This window comes from Hypanus sabinus, chromosome 1 (assembly GCF_030144855.1).
Source record: "Hypanus sabinus isolate sHypSab1 chromosome 1, sHypSab1.hap1, whole genome shotgun sequence".
In the NCBI taxonomy this organism is placed as follows: domain Eukaryota; kingdom Metazoa; phylum Chordata; class Chondrichthyes; order Myliobatiformes; family Dasyatidae; genus Hypanus; species Hypanus sabinus.
This window is the reverse complement of record NC_082706.1, coordinates 151252841-151272152: the sequence shown is the minus strand read 5'-3', so window position 1 is coordinate 151272152 and position 19312 is coordinate 151252841. Positions and strand designations below refer to the sequence as shown.

The 19312-nt window shown below is 38.4% G+C and overlaps 1 protein-coding gene across 3 annotated transcripts in view; it reads left to right on the top strand.

Annotated features, from left to right (window-relative positions):
* The window catches only part of LOC132399112 (copine-3-like), a 59071-nt gene extending 40013 nt beyond the window's left edge, over positions 1 to 19058 (top strand). For all 3 annotated transcript variants that reach the window (XM_059979097.1, XM_059979107.1, XM_059979091.1), the window contains exons 10-16: positions 471 to 530; positions 3059 to 3192; positions 9626 to 9680; positions 9989 to 10040; positions 10981 to 11114; positions 15797 to 16033; positions 17449 to 19058. In XM_059979097.1, the coding sequence (XP_059835080.1) occupies positions 471 to 530; positions 3059 to 3192; positions 9626 to 9680; positions 9989 to 10040; positions 10981 to 11114; positions 15797 to 16033; positions 17449 to 17556 (780 nt within the window). In that variant the 3' untranslated portion in view covers positions 17557 to 19058. The remainder of the gene's footprint in view (positions 1 to 470; positions 531 to 3058; positions 3193 to 9625; positions 9681 to 9988; positions 10041 to 10980; positions 11115 to 15796; positions 16034 to 17448) is intronic.
* Positions 19059 to 19312: the final 254 nt, after the last annotated feature.

Genomic DNA, 19312 nt, shown 5'->3' with positions numbered 1-19312 from the left:
ATGATCTTCACGGCCTCTGGGGATTCTTTCCTTAATTTCTTGGAAAGCCTAGGATATATTTCATTTGGATTTGGCAATTTATCCACTTTCTAAGATGCTAAAATTGTTAATACTTGCTATTATCTTTAACCCATCCAATATTTTTCAATTGCTTCAGGATTCAGAATGTCCTTCCTTTAGTAGACAGCTAAGAAGTATTTTGCTGTGGATCTAGTAGTTCATTTGTAGGTTTTCTGCTTGATCTCTGCAAGCAATCAATAAATTATTTTGTGGCTTCTTCCTGTTAACAATCACAAAATGTATTTTTATTGCAAATTCCAAATGAATTTCCATTTATCAAATGAGAATGGAGCATTAAATCCTCCTAAATCACACATTGATTTAAATCAAGTGTTTGCAGAAACACTTATGGCTGACATTTATTCAAAAATAAACAATATTGTTTTAGTTCTCTTGTGCTTAATCTACAGATCGTGAAGGAGTACAGTTTCTTGGATTACATTATGGGAGGCTGTCAACTGAATTTTACTGTGAGTAAAACATTCCCATTGGTGAAAATGAAACTTTGTTACTGCCTGGAGTTAACTGATTCTCAAAGGAAACCAGTGTGAAGTACAGATATCTGCAGACATGCACTCACATCAAATATTTGAAAAAATATAGCATTATTTTTCAAACAGTTTTAATGACTTGTTTGTGACAGTCTTTTATTACATAATTCTTGTATTTTTGGTTTTCTATTTATGAGTTTCATTTTTGACTCCATGCTTCACGTTTAACAAAATTCATCCAGAAGTAAAGTTAGATATTTTCAAAAAAAAATTGAATGAGTCAAATGCCTGTATAACTAGAATTAAATATACTTGTTTAGCAAGAATGTTAGACAAGTATCCTTGTAAGATAATTAGCAGATGAATAGCCCTTTTGCTGTTAATATTCTGTTAATGTTAATTTGAAAAGCTCTAACATCAACAAATGTGAAGTTGCACAGTTCTTTGTAATTCATTAATTATAAATTCCAAAACCCAAATTTAACTTTACTGGTTTAGTACTTCATTTGCACAGCCAAAAGAATCTTACTACTATAGTGTTGAGTTTTGGACACATTTCTGATGAGTTAAAACCAGACTGGAATTTGTGATTTATGCACCTAAATAAGAGTGAACAGGAAATTGAGCTTAATAACGTGGACCACTCACTTCATGACTCTCTGGTCTGTTGATCTAACACTCCAACCCCCACCATTCCTGGACCCATGGTACCTTCCCATGCAAACTAACGAGATACAGCACCTCTCCCTTTCCCACCGTACAGGGGTCCAAAGAATCAATCCAGGTAAATCTTCACTTGTACCATGTCTAGCACATTGTATTTGGTGTTCACCATGTGGTCTCTTCCACGTTAGAGAAATCATACTGAGATTATTTTGCAGAACATCTTTGTGTAGTCTGCAGGGGATTGTTTTAATTCTCAATTCCACTTCCATTTCAACCTGTTCATCCTCCACCGGCACTGCAGTAAAGCTCAGTGTAAACTTGAACAACATGTTATCTGACATCTGAGCACTTTGCAACTCTCTCAAAGTGAACATTGAATTTTCCAACTTCAGGTCAACTGCTGTCTCATGGCAGTGTGTCCTTTAGGGTAATTATTTCTTCCCCTTATCATTTTAACTGTCTTTAACTTATCTCCACATAGCTTTCTACCTCACTCTTCACCCCTGCTCCAGCTTTGCTTTGAAAAAGCAAACCATCCATTCCACCCTCCAACCACACCAGTTCTGGGGAAGAGCCCATTAACTGTTTTCTCTTTCTACAGATGCTACTTGGTTGCGTTCTTTCAACCTTGTGTTTCCAATTGCAGCATTTGCAGTTTTATTTGTTTTTCTGAACAGTTTTTGGCATAATGACTCTTTGGAGTAAATGCTTGCAAATTATAAAGCATCTTTTTTATAAAAAAAAAAGTTCTTTTTTCAACCCCGAAGTGGGAACTTTGCATTTTGGGTACTGCAATGCATTTCACCTAGTCATTTCAATTTGTAATTATAAAAGATGGCACAGTAGCCTAGTGGTATACGCTTTACAGTACAGGCAACCGGGTACAATTCCAGCTGCTGCCTGTAAGGAGTTTGCACGTTCTCTCCGCGTGAGTTTCCTCTGGGTGCTTCGGTTTCCTCCCAGAGTTCAAAGGCACAAAGGTTGTTAGTTTATCTGGTGATTGTAAATTGTTCTGTAATTGGCAAGTTGCTGGGCAACGTGGCTCGAAGAGCAGAAAGAGCCTTCTCTACTCTATCTCAGTAAATAAAATGAGACATGTTCCCAGAACACATACCTTTCATAAATAGTGGAATTACTCAAATACCCAAAGTTAATTTCATTTCTGGTGAGATTTACAGTAGTTTTGGCCTGAATCGCTATTGGTGCTATTCTGTTAGTAACAGCTTTTACTAACAAGGCTGGAAGTGAGCGTTATTAACGATGTTGGCTCATCTTTTCTACAGTCTTACGCAGAGTGCTACACAACATTTCGTCAGACTATGCAGACTGATGTAAATTCCAGTCACCAAAGGCCAAAATTGTTTCGGCAGGTTACTCTTCGAAATAAAATGACCAGAAGAAATTCTGACTGTGATGCCAATTTAAACTGCACATGGTCTATATCCCTCAGTTCTCCCACCATTATAACACATGCTCATTACCTGTATATATTTCCTGGCAGTGGAAAGAGTGCTGGCATAATTGTGAGGTAACTTAAGGAATACTGCCTGAAGTTAGAATAGTGATACTAGTTGCTACTAATGTGGGAATTTGATTCCTGAAGCTTGCAGTTCTCTGGACTGCGGTGGCTTTGCACACCAGCATCCATCAGTACTGCTTTAGAACGACCACTTGCATGATTTAGAGGTTTTAGAAATAGCCTTCGGGAGATCTGTATCACTATTAACACTGGGAAAACTACAAGAGGCAAACATCTTTGTTTACCAAGATTCATGCTAACCAAAAGCTTTCCCAAAATACAACTACCTCACAGTTAATGTTCTCTTGTTTTCTGTATACAGGTTGGAATTGACTTCACGGGCTCTAATGGGGACCCAAGAACACCAAACTCTCTACATTATTTAAATCCAAGTGGGTATAATGAATATCAAATGGCAATCTGGTCTATTGGAGTGATCATTCAAGACTATGACACGTAATGTATTCAGTTCTATTCTGTTAAGTTTCTTTGAATATTGAATATGATTGAATATTCATTTTGAGGCAATAGCTGCATTGTATGCAATTTTACCTGCAAGCCCGATGTTTGGTTCCATTACTACAAAGTGCCAGTGAAAATTATTTTATAAATAGACTTATGGAAACCCAGCACTAGCAGAAAGAGATGTAATATTTTAAGTTTTGCCTGTGTGAAGCATTTTTGCTTCCTGGGACAGGGGCCTCATGTTCTTGCCAAGCTCAGTCCTGTATAGATTCTGGGAGAAGCTGTGATGGTGGAGGAGTACCAATAGTGTTCACCTCGACAACAGACTTGACTGGAAAGCCAACACCGAGGCTGTTTACAAAAAGGGGATGAGCAAACTCTATTTTCTAAGGAATCTGAGATCCTTCAAAGTGTGCATGTTGGAGATGTTTTACCAGTCTTTTTTGCAGCTTTGTGTTGGAGCAGCATCGGTGCAGGTGATGCAAAAAGACTAAATAAACTCCAGAAAGGCTGAATCCATCCTTGCCTACAACCCAGACTCTTTTGAGTAGTGGCTGAGAGGAGGTCACTAAACAAACTGTTATCCATTATGGACAATCAGGCACATCCCCTCCATAACCTACTGAATAAGCAGCGGAGCACCCTTTTGAACAGACTCATTCAGCTCCACTGTCACAAGGATCGTTACAGAAAATCTTTCCTATCAAATACAATAATCATATTCAACAGTTCATCTCGGTGTGACAGGAGAATACACATCATAGTACAATGGTCTCTGCTTTATAATTTTATACATTGTTATTGCACATTGGTACATTATTGTGTATGTTATTATTCTGTAGTTTATTATTAGTTAGGTCTGCACATTGTGAATTGTGTTTTTAAATGTCGCTGCTGAATTTCCCACTCTGGATCAATGAAGTATTCATTATTAATATTATTATTAAACAGCAGCTGCCACTTGTAAGATCGTACCATGTAAGTTATACTTCCAACAATATGCTTTGTTTAGTTTCTGGTCATAAATAGGAGTCAGTCTTCTGTTTTGAAAATGTAAATGGCACGCAGTAATTAGTTTGAAGTTTGAAATCACGGCTTTGTAAGCAAGCTGTGTACATAGTAGATGCTCTTCCTGCAAAAAGTAGGATGTTTGTCACTGTACTTGGTTTGTTGCTGCTCAGGAGGTGCAGTATAGGGAATGGGTGTTTAATTTGGCTTGTTTCAAAATAGACAACACTGATTTAAGTTGTATCGTTCAAAAATGCATGCAGACCGGATGGATAATATTATATAGTATATCAAATAACTGATGCATTTATAGTCGGAAGGCTTATGTACTCGGAGAAGTTAGCTTTATAACATTAATTGTGGGTAGCTGGGAACTGTTTCCAAGGGGCAGTTTTTGTAAAAAGGGTATCTGAGGAAATACTGTAAACGTGTGAAGTCTCCCAAGTGGAAAGAAACAGTGTAAAGTTGGAGAGAAGTTCAGGCTTATTAGGAATGGGTGAACGAGCATCAAGAAACGTGAAAGAAATGTGGGGTGAACTAGAATCCATTCCTTTGGCTTCAATATCTGTATTGGACGATTTGCTCATCTGCATTGGTAGTATGTCTTTTTAGCTTACAGGAGTTGCACCTGTGTTTTGGAAATCCTTTGTGCTCTAGAAATGGTTTGCAATTTGAAAATGTTTATGATAGAAATCCTGCATTATAAATGTGTTTTAAGTATGTTGTTTGGATTTAAATGTGTGCCATTGAAAATGGATGAACTGCTTTGTTAGTTGGAAGTAGCTTCCTGGTAGGGCGAGGGGACCCACCACTCAAATAGTGGCTACTGGCAGCTGAACCCGCTGTGAAGGATAAAAAGGAAAGTAAGCTAATCTTTAAAGATTGGTTAGTTCCAGACCTTTTAGTGAGAGTATTCGTGGCTATTTATATCAGATAGGGCTTAAGGTCTTCATTTGGGTTTTGAACTTTGTGGTGAGCAATCCCAGCACCATCACAGCTGAAATTGACTCCAAACCAACTTGACAGTTTTCTGCTGTCGTGCTTTGTAACTTGGCACTGTTGTATTTCACTGTACCAACAATTTATAATCTGATCCCTGTCCCACTAAGCATATCTTTGCTGGTCATCCCACAAAATTGTAATAGTCAAGTGACCATTTTTTAGTCTCTTGGGCTCTTTAGTTGTCATTGTTTACACTCCTGCTGCTGTGAAATCAGTGTGTTTTGCGATTGCATTTAGAAGTTTAAGTATAGAACGTGCCTACATTTTTCTTGAGTATTTGAGGTGGAAGTTTGGGGCATTGGAATTGTAATTTTTATACATAGAATTTTATGAATTTACAAGTTGCGTTTTAATATTGTCCAATTATCTTGATGAGTGTAACTCCAATGCCAAAAAGCTCATCACCTAAACACTAATTTCCTCTTAATTAGTGGTGTTATGAGTGATAAACAGACCTGATGGACAATGGGGTGCAGAGTTAACCATCCCACCCACCTCCTGAGAACTACGAACTATTGCTGTTGCTATGCTGCTCATGAAAGAGAGAGAGATGAAACACAGGCAAGAACATCTGCTGCAGATAAGAGGGGGAGAGAGACTGTTGATTTACTGTATTTTGACTCTTCCTGGATTATTTACCTTCCACTACAAGGACTTTACTTTGCTTGTTAACATTGCTCAGGAGATAGCAGGAGTGGCCTGATTTGATGGACACGGTCATTCAGAGTTGATGGATAGCTCAGACCCCGTGAGTGGGGATTGTTACAAAATCCCGTAACTGGATCACTTACCAGCAAAGATAGAGAGGTCTGTTGAAGTCTGATGGTACTATTTTTAAAAGTCTTCATTTATGAAGGGGCACAAAAACAAGATTAATACAAACATTCAGATAATATACGTCGTCACTACTCAATCTAAAAGCGCGGGTCTAATAATAACCATCAATAAGAAACAGCTCGATCGTTTGTCTAGGGCAGGGGTCAGCAACCTTTACCACTGAAAGAGCCATTTGGCCCCGTTTCCCACAGAAAAGAAAACACTGGGAGCCACAAAACCCGTTTGACATTTAAAATGAAATAACACTGCATACAACATTTTTTTTGCCTTTATGCTATGTATAAACAAACTATAATGTGTTGCATTTATGAAATCGATGAACTCCTGCAGAGAAAACGAAATTACATTTCTGCATGCAACAAAAACTTTTTGAACTCCGAAAAAAAGACGTTGGGTTGAAGGTTACTTTTAAGTAAAATACTCAATGTCTATCTGAGTCCTTCTTGTATTTATGAAAAACGCCGAACTTAAATTGTCCGCCAGCAGCAAACCAAAAATAACGTCAGCCAGCTGTCAACCTGAAAAATAAAAGGACTATTTCACTGAACAATATGAATATACATAATATGAATATATGTAAAAAATATGAATATACATAAAATAATAGGCAATTAAAATATTTATCATACTTGGTTAATGGGATTTCTGCTCCTGGACCTCAGCGCACAGCGTCTGCACATCAGGGCTGTATGACGTCACCTTCATCTTTACACAGGATCGCAAGCTGTCATCTGTGAGGCGTGCGCGATGTTTGTTTTTAATAAAGTTCATGTTGGAGAACACCTGCTCACATACATATGTGGATCCAAAGATCGACAGGACTCCAAACAGAGTTTACATACCGGCAGAACAGCGCTATTTGTTCAATATCACCTTTGTCTTTAGACTCGTCACAGGCAATCGAGTAGGCCACAGCTGAATTGATGTCTTTAATTTATTGTCTTGTGATGTCTTCTGCCATTTTTATGGTTCTGTCTTTGACAGTCTTTGCAGAGAGGGGCATATCCCTGATTTTCTGCACAATTTCACTCTTGTTTTTAAAGTCCGTGAATAGATGTTCTGAAATCTTAATGAAAGATTCTTTTATATATTCACCATCTGTAAACTGCTTCCCGTGCCTGACTATTTCCTGAGCGGCAACAAAACTAGCATTTGTCGTTGATTTTCCGGACATCATCCACTTCTTGAAATGATTTTTGCTCAGATCAACCTTTTGCATCAGTTCCGAAACAGCTTTTTTTCCTCTCATCTCCATCCGGATATTTTTGAGCAAAGGCTGCGTGTTTATTCTGGAAATGTCTTGCGACTTTTGACTTTTTGTTGTTTGCTAGTTTCTCATTGCATATTAAGCATACCTGTAAACCAGTCTCCTCAGCAGTGAAAGCAAATGAATCTGCCCACGTATCATTAAACGTTCTGTTTTCTTCAGTCACTTTTCTTTTTTTAGAATTCTCCATAGTTAGCCTACCTTGGATCGAAAAATTAAAGAAATCGCGCACTGGTGGGTGTCAGGCACTGGCAGTGGTGACGTATATTAATAGCGACAAAAAACACGTTTTATTTAGATTGTACAAGATCAACATAATCTTCAAATTTAGAATTACATTTCAAAAACTAACAAACTAACATAAAATACATTTTAATTAAATACTCATCATTTATTTTCCAAAGCCACAGGGAGCCGCAGCATAGAGATGAAAGAGTCGCATGCAGCTCCGGAGCCGTGGGTTGCTGACCCCTGGTCTAGGGGATAATACATTGCCTGATGGAAATATAAAAGTCACTCAGTTCCTGCAGGCTTCAGCCTTTTGGGGACCGCTGGGTTTTCACTTGTTGGAGAGAGAGAGAGAGATTGGTGAGAAAAGAAACTTGCCCGGGTCTTTTATGAAGCAAATCCGTTGAATCGGGGAGCGGGCTTCCCCGTTGTTAGCTAAAAGCTGGTTTCCGTGGTTCAAGCCACCGATTCCAGCCACGGAATCGAACGCACGTGGCTACCTTCAAATGGCTTCCCGCTACTACGGGATCGTTAGCATTTCTTCTGGTGCGTCTGAAGGGGTTGTTCCCCCAGACCCTCTTTTATGCTTCCTCATGGGGTCTCAGATGTCAATCAGGTTGGGATGATGCAATCTCTCTCTTAACCAGCCCACTTTGCCCGAGGGCTTGCATGTAGCATAGTCCCCAATCCACAAACGTGGTCTCCAGGAGACAGTGGTCAATGTCGCATTATTTTGCATCGTGGTGGAATGAGGTATTCGGCATGTCTCTCTCTCTCCCATTTCCTGGGTCTACTAACCCCCCCTCAACTAGTGCTCTTGCGATTCTCACAAAGGAGGGGGCTGAGGACATAACAGGATAAAAGACAGGTCTGGAGAGACACCCTTCAGACACACCAGTGGACACTGACTGAGTGTTGGGAACCCACAGAAAGGTGGGGGCTTCGGAGACCGAACCAGGAGATCGGTCAGTAAAGTTCACAGTGTTACAGCAGGGCCGGTGGGGACTTGTGTGTGTGTCCACTCATGCCAGAGTGATGAGTCCACCACAGAAGAACGGTCTATCTGAAGGACGGAGGGGTCATAACTGAATGACCACAATGATATGATGGATTAAGAAAGCCACAAAAGGTTTGCCTGCTGCAGCTGTTGCTGTTACATCTCTCTGTCTCTCCGTCTCTCTAGTGATTTCAATACAACAACCATAACCACCTCAGCATTTATGAACTGAACTCTATACTTTCCTATGACAGTTCATTTACCCCTAGACATCGATAGAGCTTGTTTATTATTGATTATTATTATTCCTACACTTTTAGGTTTATTACTGCTGACTTGTTTTATATGTATATTTGCATTTTTAATATTATATTGTGTAGTTTACTAATAAACACCTTTAGTTGGTACCACCAGACTCCAACGGATTCTTCTTTCTCTGCTGGTCAGACACCCAGTCACGGGGTATGTAACAGTGGGAAGTCACATCAGTGTGCCTCATCATTAAAATCTAGCAGTACCTCCAAATCCAGAACTTTTATCACCAAGAAGGATAAGGGCAATGATCATGTAGGAAATCTGAAGATTCACCTCCAAGTCACACACCATCCTGCTGTACACAGTATAGTATAACTTGTATATTCTATATTTAGTAGTAGCGCTCGACATCTACTATGATATAATGTTTTAAGTGGTTAGGCATGGCCAGAATTCGCTCGTGCTTGTGCAAGGATCTGGATGCAGTATCACTGGCTGTCCACTCAGCCTTGGGCTAACTGGACAACAGTCAGTCTGCCATTTATTGATTACAGCTCAGTGTTCAACACCATCATCCCTTTGGTATTTAATCAACAAACTTCAAAACCTGTTTGTTGGGTAAATAAGCTTCCTCCTTAACATCCTAGAATAAAATACGTCTTGCAAAAATTATGTTATGACCATCCATGATTTGAGATTATTATACAGAATAATTTGGGTACCTGCTTTAATAGTTGCAGGTACTTCTACTTGTTAATGTTCATGCAACTTATTTTCATGTGATAACTCTGATGTGGAGGCAGACAATTAATTATGATTTGCATTTACAGAGACAAATTATTCCCGGCATTTGGGTTTGGTGCAAAAATACCTCCTACCTGGCATGTAAGTGTTAAAGTTTATCTTTTGTATAAATGCATTCAAGTAAAATATTACTTATGTGATATACACTTGTGGTGAACTATGTGCCTGTCGGGACATTCCCCTGCTGACTGCTCCTGTGGCTCCTCCCACAGGCCCCTGTATAAAGGAGATCTGCGGCCTGACGCTCGGCCTCAGTCTCCAAGACATTGTATGATAGACACTCACTCCTGGTTCCTTCTTCCAGTCAATAAAAGCCGATATCTCGCCTTACGTCTCAGTGTGAGTTATTGATGGTGCATCAACACTATACATTGTTCTTTGTTCTGCAGGTATCCCATGAATTTCCACTTAACTTCAATCTTCAAAATCCATTTTGTGAAGGTATGGGACGCTTTATTCTGTAGTGGTTTTGTAAATGAAGAGAAGGGGGATTGGTGTAATGGGAGTTAATTTAGATCTGTGCTGTTGCTGTAGGTCAAGGAATATGCTGAGCAATTTCCTTGAAGTCAAAGATTTCAGTCACTTTTGAAATGAGCTTCAAACATCAATGTGCTTTGGACTAATCTATTCATGAAATTTGTTTTAAATTTTGAAAAGAGATTTTTAAAACTATTTTGTTATGCAAGATTTCTTAACAGTTCAGATCAATTAGCTTAATTCCTTAAATGACAAAGAACTAAAGGTATTGCAGTCAATTTGATGCTAACTGGTCAATTTATGTTTCCCTTGTAGATTTTAATCATATTTAAAGTGATTGTTTAAAGTGACTGCACTTACTTGTCTGGTCATGAAAGATGCAACATATGTGAAACTTTAAATTTCTTTTATCTGAAATAGAACTGTTGCAAGTAACTGCACTGAACTTCAGATGCAACTTTCATATGATTAAATAATGGTATGATCTCATGTCATTTTCTCACTTGGAGCTATTGATACTGAAACCATTTGAGAAGAATTGCTTTGTTGTCCTTGACCTTTTGGAATTTTCTTAACATATGAATGCACTATATACACAATAATTATGCTACTATGCCAGTAAGTATTGTAAGTATTGTAACTAATTTGAGCAAAACCAGGTCAATGTTCATGAGATGAGTGGTTTGTCTTTGCACTCTAATGGACAACTGTTTTAAGTATACATTATTTAAATTTGTAAATAGAATATTTTTAGCACATGATGTATTCAGTCTATTTTATAATTAAGTAACCACGATGTATTAACGGTTACCTCATAATGGGAAAGAAGCACTAACTTGGGTTTAGTAGCAGCCATGACCAGATGTGGTGAATTCCTTTGCTAACAATTTATTTTGTACTTTAGGGGTTCCAGGGATAATTGCTGCCTACTGCAACTGCCTTCCTCAAGTTAGGCTTTATGGTCCAACAAACTTCTCTCCCATTATAAGCCACGTGGCAAACTTTGCAGCTGCAGCATCACAGCAGCCAAAAGCTTCAGTAAGTATTCCTTGCCTTGCACATCGACTAGCCTGCGTCTGGGAATAGCTTTAAGACATGTTGCGAATGGATCTCCTGCCACTGTAACTTAATGAGAAAACGTAAGCAGCAAATTAGAATGGGAAGAAAATACCAACACTTTGTGATATTTACATCTCAAAGGTCATTATCAAATAAGAGTTAAATGATTAGAACAATGACATTTTCAGTATTAATATTTGAAGAGAAAAACATTGTAGAAGTATTGTTCCCCTTTAATGGAGAAATAAGTGCAGAAATAAGAGAAAATCTGCAGATGCTGGAAATCCAAGCCACACACACAATGCTGGGGGAACTCAGCAGGCTGGGCAGCATCTATGGAAAAGAGTAAATAGTTGACATTTCGGGGCCAAACCCTTCATCAGAACTGGAGAAAAAAGATGAGAGAGTAAGAAAGTGGGGGAGGGGAGGAAGAAATACAAGATAGGTGATAGATGAAACCGGGAGGGGGTGGGGAGCGATGAACTAAAGATCTGGGAAGTTGATTGGTGAAAGAATTAAAGGGCTGGAGAAGGGGAAATCTGTTAGGAGAGGACAGCCCATGGAAGAAAGGGAAGTGGGAGGAGCATCAGAGGGAGGTGATAGACAGGCAAGGAAATAAGGTGAGGGAGGGAAATTGGAATGGTGAGGGGTAAGTGGGGTGGGGGGAGAGCATTACCGGAAGTTCAAGGAATCAATGTTAATGCCATCAGGTTCAAGGCTACCCAGACAGAATACAAGGGGTTGCAGTTCCAGCCTTGACTGTGGCTTCATCACGGCAGTAGAGGAGTCCATGGACCGATGTGTCAGAATGGGAATAAGAGCAGAAATGAAGTCTTTACTGTATGTGTTTAAGCTTTATGGGGTGCAGCAGGATAGTGGCTAAGTTATGCTCCTGCATCCAGAGCTCCAGGGACATAATTTAAATCCCTGGGAAAATATAAATACAAGTAATTATATCTGGAATTAATGCTAAAGGCAACAACAATCATGATTTTTTAAAAAAATTCTCACTGTTTAAGAAAGTAAGCTTTCTTGGTTTGATCTGTATCTGACGAGATGCACTAATGTGGATAATTGTTATCTGCCCTTAAACTGAGGAGTCAGTGGTGATTAACCCTTTTAAGTACTGCTGGCATTGCCTGTGAAAGTTTAAACAGAACATTCAGTGCAGTAATGTATGTTTTATGCTCCCAAATAGAAGAACATTTCAGATATATAACTGTTGTTTCAAAAGCAAGGCTTTATCAATGCATGCTTAGCGTAGAAGTTCATTGTCTGATATTTACCGTAGATTCCGGACTACAGAGCGCACCTGATTAAAAGCCGCACGCTCTAATTTTAGAAAGAAAATCAATTTTGTACTTGTACAAGCCACACCGGATTTTAAGTCGCAGGTGTCCCATGTTGTAATATGAGATATTTACACAGAAAGATATTACACGTGAGGATTTTTTAACTTTTAATTAAATCCGTATGGTAACATAAACAAATATATATTGCAAATGCTTTTTTTTCGAACAGTGCCTGTAACACAGCTACTTTTAAACATACATACGTATCGGTAACACACAAATTACGTTGCGTATACTTTTTTACTGAACAGTGCACGAACAACATTCCAGTATCTCCTAACGACTGGTAAAAAAAATATATATACTGCAGCCTACCAGGAAAAGTTATTGATCGCCTTCTTCATCTTCCTCCTGCGCACTAAAACCATCAAAGTCCTTCAGTGTCCGAATTGAACAACCTCAGGATCTCGTCACTCACTTCAGTCTCTTCGTTGTCGCTCTCACTTGAGCGCACGCGGTCCTCTTCATCACGCAGCAGTCCAGCCTTTCGAAACCCGCTGGTGATGGTGGAAGTTGTGACACCGCTCCACGCATTTAGGATCTACTGGCAGACTTGAGTTAAAGATGCTCTTCGCATGCGTCCTGTTTTGGTAAAGGATTTCTCGCCGCTCGTCATCCAAACCTCCCACTCAACGCGCAGCGCCACTTTAAATGCCCGGTTCACGCTGATGTCCAGTGGCTGCAAATACTTCGTGGTGCCCCCAGGAATCACAGCTGGAATTGAGTTTGTACTCTTGATGGCAGCTTTCACTGAACTTTCATTGTCAGCCGCTTAAAAAATCACCATCAGTGGAAGCTTTAGTCCGGATGCTGTGCAGCTCAGAACTCAAGTAAAATGCGTTCTCTCATGGCCACTTGTTTTCAGTGTGATGGACGAGTCACCTTTTTTATTAACAGTCCGAGTGAGAGGCAGGTCAAACGTCAAAGGTACTTCATCCATATTTATGATATCATCTGGCCCGATGGAATTCTCCGCTATCTTTGTTTGAGTGAATGTGCGGAAGTTAGCAAGCTTTTCCTCGTGGTCGGGAGGGAGCTGCTGACACAGAGTCGTGCGTACCCTGACGGACAGGCCTTTTCGTCTCATAAATCTAAAACACCACGATGGCCCACCTCTAAAATCTTCGATTTTCATTTTGGTGGCGATTGCTTCAGCCTTCAGTCTGATCTGCACGGTGGAAACACCGCGGCCGCCTGCTCTCTGTGTGTTAACCCAGTCTTCAAGAAAGTTTTCAAGTTCGGGCCATCTGCTATGATTACCTCTGAAAGCTTTTGTCGTCTTTTTGCATTGACTCAGTTCTTCACGCTGGCGTCTCCACCATCTCAACATCGATTCATTTATGCCAAGATTATGTGCAGCAGCTCGATTTCCTTCTTCAACGGCCAGATTGATCGCCTTTAACTTAAAAACTGCATCATATGCTTTTCTTCGAGTGTTTTCCATGTTGATGAGGGTGAGTACAAATGACTGATTTACAATAATTGTGAAAGTGCGCTTGATTTATCGTACAATTTCATTGGACCTCTGTGAACTACTCATCAATTTTATTGGTCTACTGTTACGAGGCAAAATGTTTTTGGCGGCATGAAAAAAAAACATGCGTTAGCCGCACCGTAGTATAGGCCGCGGTGTTGCTGCAGTGTTCAAAGTGTGGGAAAAAAGTAGCGGCTTATAGTCCGGAATTTACGGTATCTCTTTGCATTACTTTGGTTGTGGTTGCAACAACCCCAAATTTCTTCAGTACTGTTATTGGTCTGTTCTTGTAATCAAGTGAGTTTTGTCCAGATTCTCTGGTTGCATTCCATGTTTCAAAAATATAAAGGCTGATGGGGTCGATTAGCCTCTGTAAACTGCTCCTAGTAGGATTTATGGTAGGAATGGGGAAGAGAGTAGATGGGAATTTGGATTGAAAAGGTTACTGGGAAAATTATTTGGAGAATTAGTTTGCCGTGAGAGCTTAGATGTGATGGGCTGAATTCCTTAAAACTTAAACATAGAAAGCAGATGGTAGGCTAAGATATCAAATATTGCTGGTAAAATTTGCAGTGCCAATTTGTGATCACATGTACTCCACTGTGAACTTTGTTCAGGGCTGATTTGATCGCTGTGAGTTCATGCAGTTCCTTGATATGGACAACAGGCTCAGCTGAGTGTTAAAGATATCAAACACTTAATGGTTATGAAGTTCAGATACACTCAGACATTTGGAAAAATAAAATTCTAGGATATTTAATGCCACTCAAACAATTAAAAACAAGCTGAAGTATTAATTCTAAGTCCCTCACAACTACATTTTCACGATAAAGTCCCTGTATATGGTCCAATCTGATACAAAAATTTCCTGCACTGTGTGGTAGGATTCCTTCACTCTAACCAGTATGAAATGAGGGTAACTTTGGAAATTTGGTGAAATCCCATGAGAAATTCAGCACTTAAACTTGTCAAAACACTAACTGTAACTGTTTGGATATAAATTACTGTTGTCATGTTATGTGGGGTATGTGGGCAAATTCTGACATTTCCTGGGCATATTCAGGCCATTGTCAAGAGCTACTTGGATAACTCGTAGCGGGACGAGTGTAACAACAAATCTGATTTAGAAGAGTGAAGGCGAGTCAGATTTAACTTAAATAATGTGAAACTTTGTTCTACGGCAGCAGTACAGTACAAAGACACTAAAATTACTAAATTACAAAATAGTGCAGTGAAAGAAAAAATAATGTTACTGTCAACGGAACAGTCAGAAATCTGATAGCAGAGGAGAAGAAGCTGATCCTAAATCAGGGTTTTTTTTTGATTCACTGCAGTCCATGAATGAAGTTGGTACTTCTTGATCCACGTTACATCCCAGAAATTCTTTCTTCTTGAATAAGCACTGAACAAATACTGACTCCTTTGTAAAAGTGTTATAAATGACAGTTAAGCAGTTTTTTTTTTGTTGAGATATTGAACCCTCTTAAAATTCAGTTAAAATAACATAAGTTTAAGGTTATTGGCAAAATGGCCAGAGAAGAAATGAGACCTTTTTTTAATGCAGCAAGTTGTTATTACTTTTGTTTTGGAAAACTTCGTTATCACTTCTACTTGAGAGATCTGCAAATAAAAGCAGGTTAAATTAAATATTGCAAGCAGATAGTAAAAATCAATTTCAATCTATCATAATTGTAGGAAAATATATTATTCAAGTGTTTCAATAGTCTTTTGTAAATGAATTGTTTACTAGGAAACTAGATTCTGTTGATCTTGTCAAATTAATCCCTTTGTATAATTTTTGTGAATTATATATGTTATGATCAATCTTTTGGCAGCAATATTACATCCTGCTGATCATCACAGATGGAGTGATAACTGATTTAGACGATACACGACGGGCCATTGTTAATGCTGCAAAATTGCCAATGTCCATCATCATTATTGGTGTTGGTGGGGCAGATTTTAGTGCCATGGAGTTTCTGGATGGTGATGATGGAGTTCTGAGATCACCCACTGGAGAACCTGCTATCAGAGATATTGTCCAATTTGTACCATTTAGGAAATTTCAAAATGTAAGTATGTTATATAAACCAATAATAATTTAAGTCTGCTTCACAATTTCTATGTAACAAAAACATTAAAATATTGTATAATTAGAAATTATTCATGAATTGTTGAATGTACCTGATAAATTATCATGTATTTCCATACACATTTATACAATGAGTAAGTATTTTGATGGTTTCGATGTTTTTAAAAAAGTAAATCTGCCATGGAATGTACGTATTATGATGTAGCTGCATAGTGAAGACTGAGTCATGAATTGAACACTTTAAGTGAAGAACATGATTTGGTTTTGGGGCGACAACAATCTCTGGGTGCTGGAATTTGGAGCTGTTCATAACCTGAACAGTTCACCAGTTGAAAATGCAGCCACAAACTGAGTTCTCACATTCAGAACGTGCTTGAAGCTGCACAGCATCTGGAAAACACATAATGTCGATCTGCCAAATGCCAAAGCTTTGAACGTATGGATTGTACATATGTCGGGTATTTTGTAACCTATAGTAACACACAAAACACTGGAGGAATTCATCAGGTCTAGTAGCAACCATGGAGGAAAATGGGAGAAGCTGAGACGAATGGAAAGTCATAGACTGGCAAAAGTGATTGGATTTTTCCTTCATCTTCACAAGTAAAATTTAATACAAAAAGTGGGGTGGGGAGGATGTATCCAACAATACTAAAATTAAATAAGAAGAAGCTGCTTCCACAAGCATCAGGATTGGTAAATGCAGCTCAGATGCAAGGCAGTTGACAAAATGACTAAAAGAATTCTGAAATAAAATTGCTTGTAATAGTCAGGAAGTTGAGCTGCTATCTGTTGCAGTTTTGCAAAACCCAAGCACTGTTGTCATATGTTTTTGCTCTCCAGCTGCTCCATTCACTCGATGACTGCTTAACGATTATTTTCATGATCACCCTGGTTTCAGTGTACCAGAGACTCAAGACACCTCCCATCCCCCCCCCCCCCCCAACAATCCATGCAGCTTGTCTCTTTTTCAGTTTTATTGAAGGATCTTCAAACTGAAGCATTAACTCTATTTCTGTTCCCACAGACGTGACCCAACCTGTTCTTCCAGTATTTTCAGTTTTTTCTTTTAGTTTTCCAGTATATACAGTCTTTTTTGTGATTTTCTTTCAAAATTGAAGATTTTGTTTTAATGGATGAAATGCTATTTATCTTGCATTCACCACCTAAAAGTGAATTCAATGCGTATTTGCGCAGAGGGGGAAAATGCAGTGATATGTGGAACACACCTAATTGGATAGTCCTTCCTTAAGGCCTGATATGAGGATAATGGCCCATACCAGATAGAGATGGAACTCATTCCGTAATGACTGAAAATTTGTTGTATTATCTGTTTTTTGGTTTTTTTTGTTCATGGTTGCTCTTAAGTATTTGTATTTTTCTCTCATTTAATAGGCACCTAAAGAAGTTCTTGCACAGAGTGTCCTTGCTGAATTACCTCAGCAAGTGGTGTGTTACTTCAACACACGCAAACTGCAGCCTCCCAATGAACCACCTTCTTAAGTTTTGGAAATGCAGTATGGCATATGGAAAATTCACCAAAGTGCGGGAATCTTTTGGTTCTGCAGCATTACAATGTTTAGAATGCATGATAGAAATGCCTTACATAAAGATTAAATTAATTTCATTTTCACTAGTGTTAAAAACAACAAAATTGACCAAGTTAAATGATTTGTGCAATATTTTTGCAGTACCTTGAAAATTCAGTAAAATGATCATTCAGGACTGTATCTCATCTCTTCCTCACTTTTCTTTTAAAATTTGTTACATATTTTACAAATTTTATTTTTATTTTTAATGTACAGATTTTGCACTTTTAGATTGGAGTCAAATAACTAAATATGGAATACATGCTTTTGAAATATTGGGTGAGTTTTCATATTCTAAAGCCCTAAGTGTTTTGATATTTTTAAATAATTGTTGAATATATTCCATTTCTTTAAAGATAACCTTAAAGCTGAATAATATGTAACCTGTCAAACACCGTAACATTCTTCCTGTGGTTGGAGAGTACAGCATGTCAGTCATTTGGACTTTGGTAGATGGTACTTTACACAATTACCAAATGTCTGCAATTAAATTTAATCTCTCTACTTCTATCTATTCTTGTTTACTAAAACTTCTAAAGTATTAAAGTTTAAAAATTATTCCTGAAATCAGCCAAGCATGGAGTAAAAGTATTTTATGACATTAGAAGATGCCAGCTGCCAAGCAGCTGTGGGGCAATACTGCTATACCTACAAATATACAGTACACATGTCATTTGAGATAATTGTATCAAAAGTATATTATTGTAACTTTATATTGAATAAAAGTGCCAAAAAAAACTCCAACTCGTCATCCAATGAGTTTGTTTGTAAATGCAGAAATGGAATTTGCAAAAATAAGTATGTTCACTGTTTACTGGCACTTCTGGGTCTGATAAAGCTGTCTACAGAGCATATTACTGAATTTTAAATGGTTACTTTTGTCTTTGCGTTAGTTCATTGGACCACTGTTAGTTTTACATTAACACATTTATGTCATTCAATAATCTGTCACTATACCTTTTTAAAGTTGTATTTGAAAGAACCATTTGTCTGACAAAGATGAGCACACCTGCAGACACTGGAAATCCAAACAACACACAAAATGCTGGAGGAATTCAGCAGGCTAGGCAGTATCGATGGAAAAGAGTACTGTCGACATTTTGGGCTGAGACCCTTTATCAGGACTCGTGAAGGGTCTTGGCCAGAAATGTCAACTGTTTACTCTGTTCTTCCAGCATTTTATTTGTCTGACAATGTTGAGTTGAAGACTGTTAAAACAATTAAGGTGAAATTAACTCAGTATTTCCCTTGGTACTGCTTATTCGGTCTTGAACTGTCTTATTTTTTCTTATTAATATTGTAATATTGAAGGAATTGGTGATGGTTGCGTAAAATTATGTGACTATTTCATGGAAACTTAATAGTCAGAAGCAACATCCTTGTTCAAATAAACAACAAATTTTGAATTTTACAACATCATGACTAGAAAATGTTAATGAGATAAAGTTAACAACCAATACATTTTAGAAGGTCTTTAAAGCAGATACAAAAATGATGAAATCACTTAGCCAACCAAGCAGCATCTACGAAAGCAGAATTAACCTTTTGAATGCTGCCTGTTCTGCGATGGCTTCTCGCGTGACTCAGATTTCTGTAGTTCTGGAAGTAGCAATGCAAGTCAGTAGGGTGAGAAAGAAAGCATACAGCGTGCCCTACCTTTATTGGTTAGG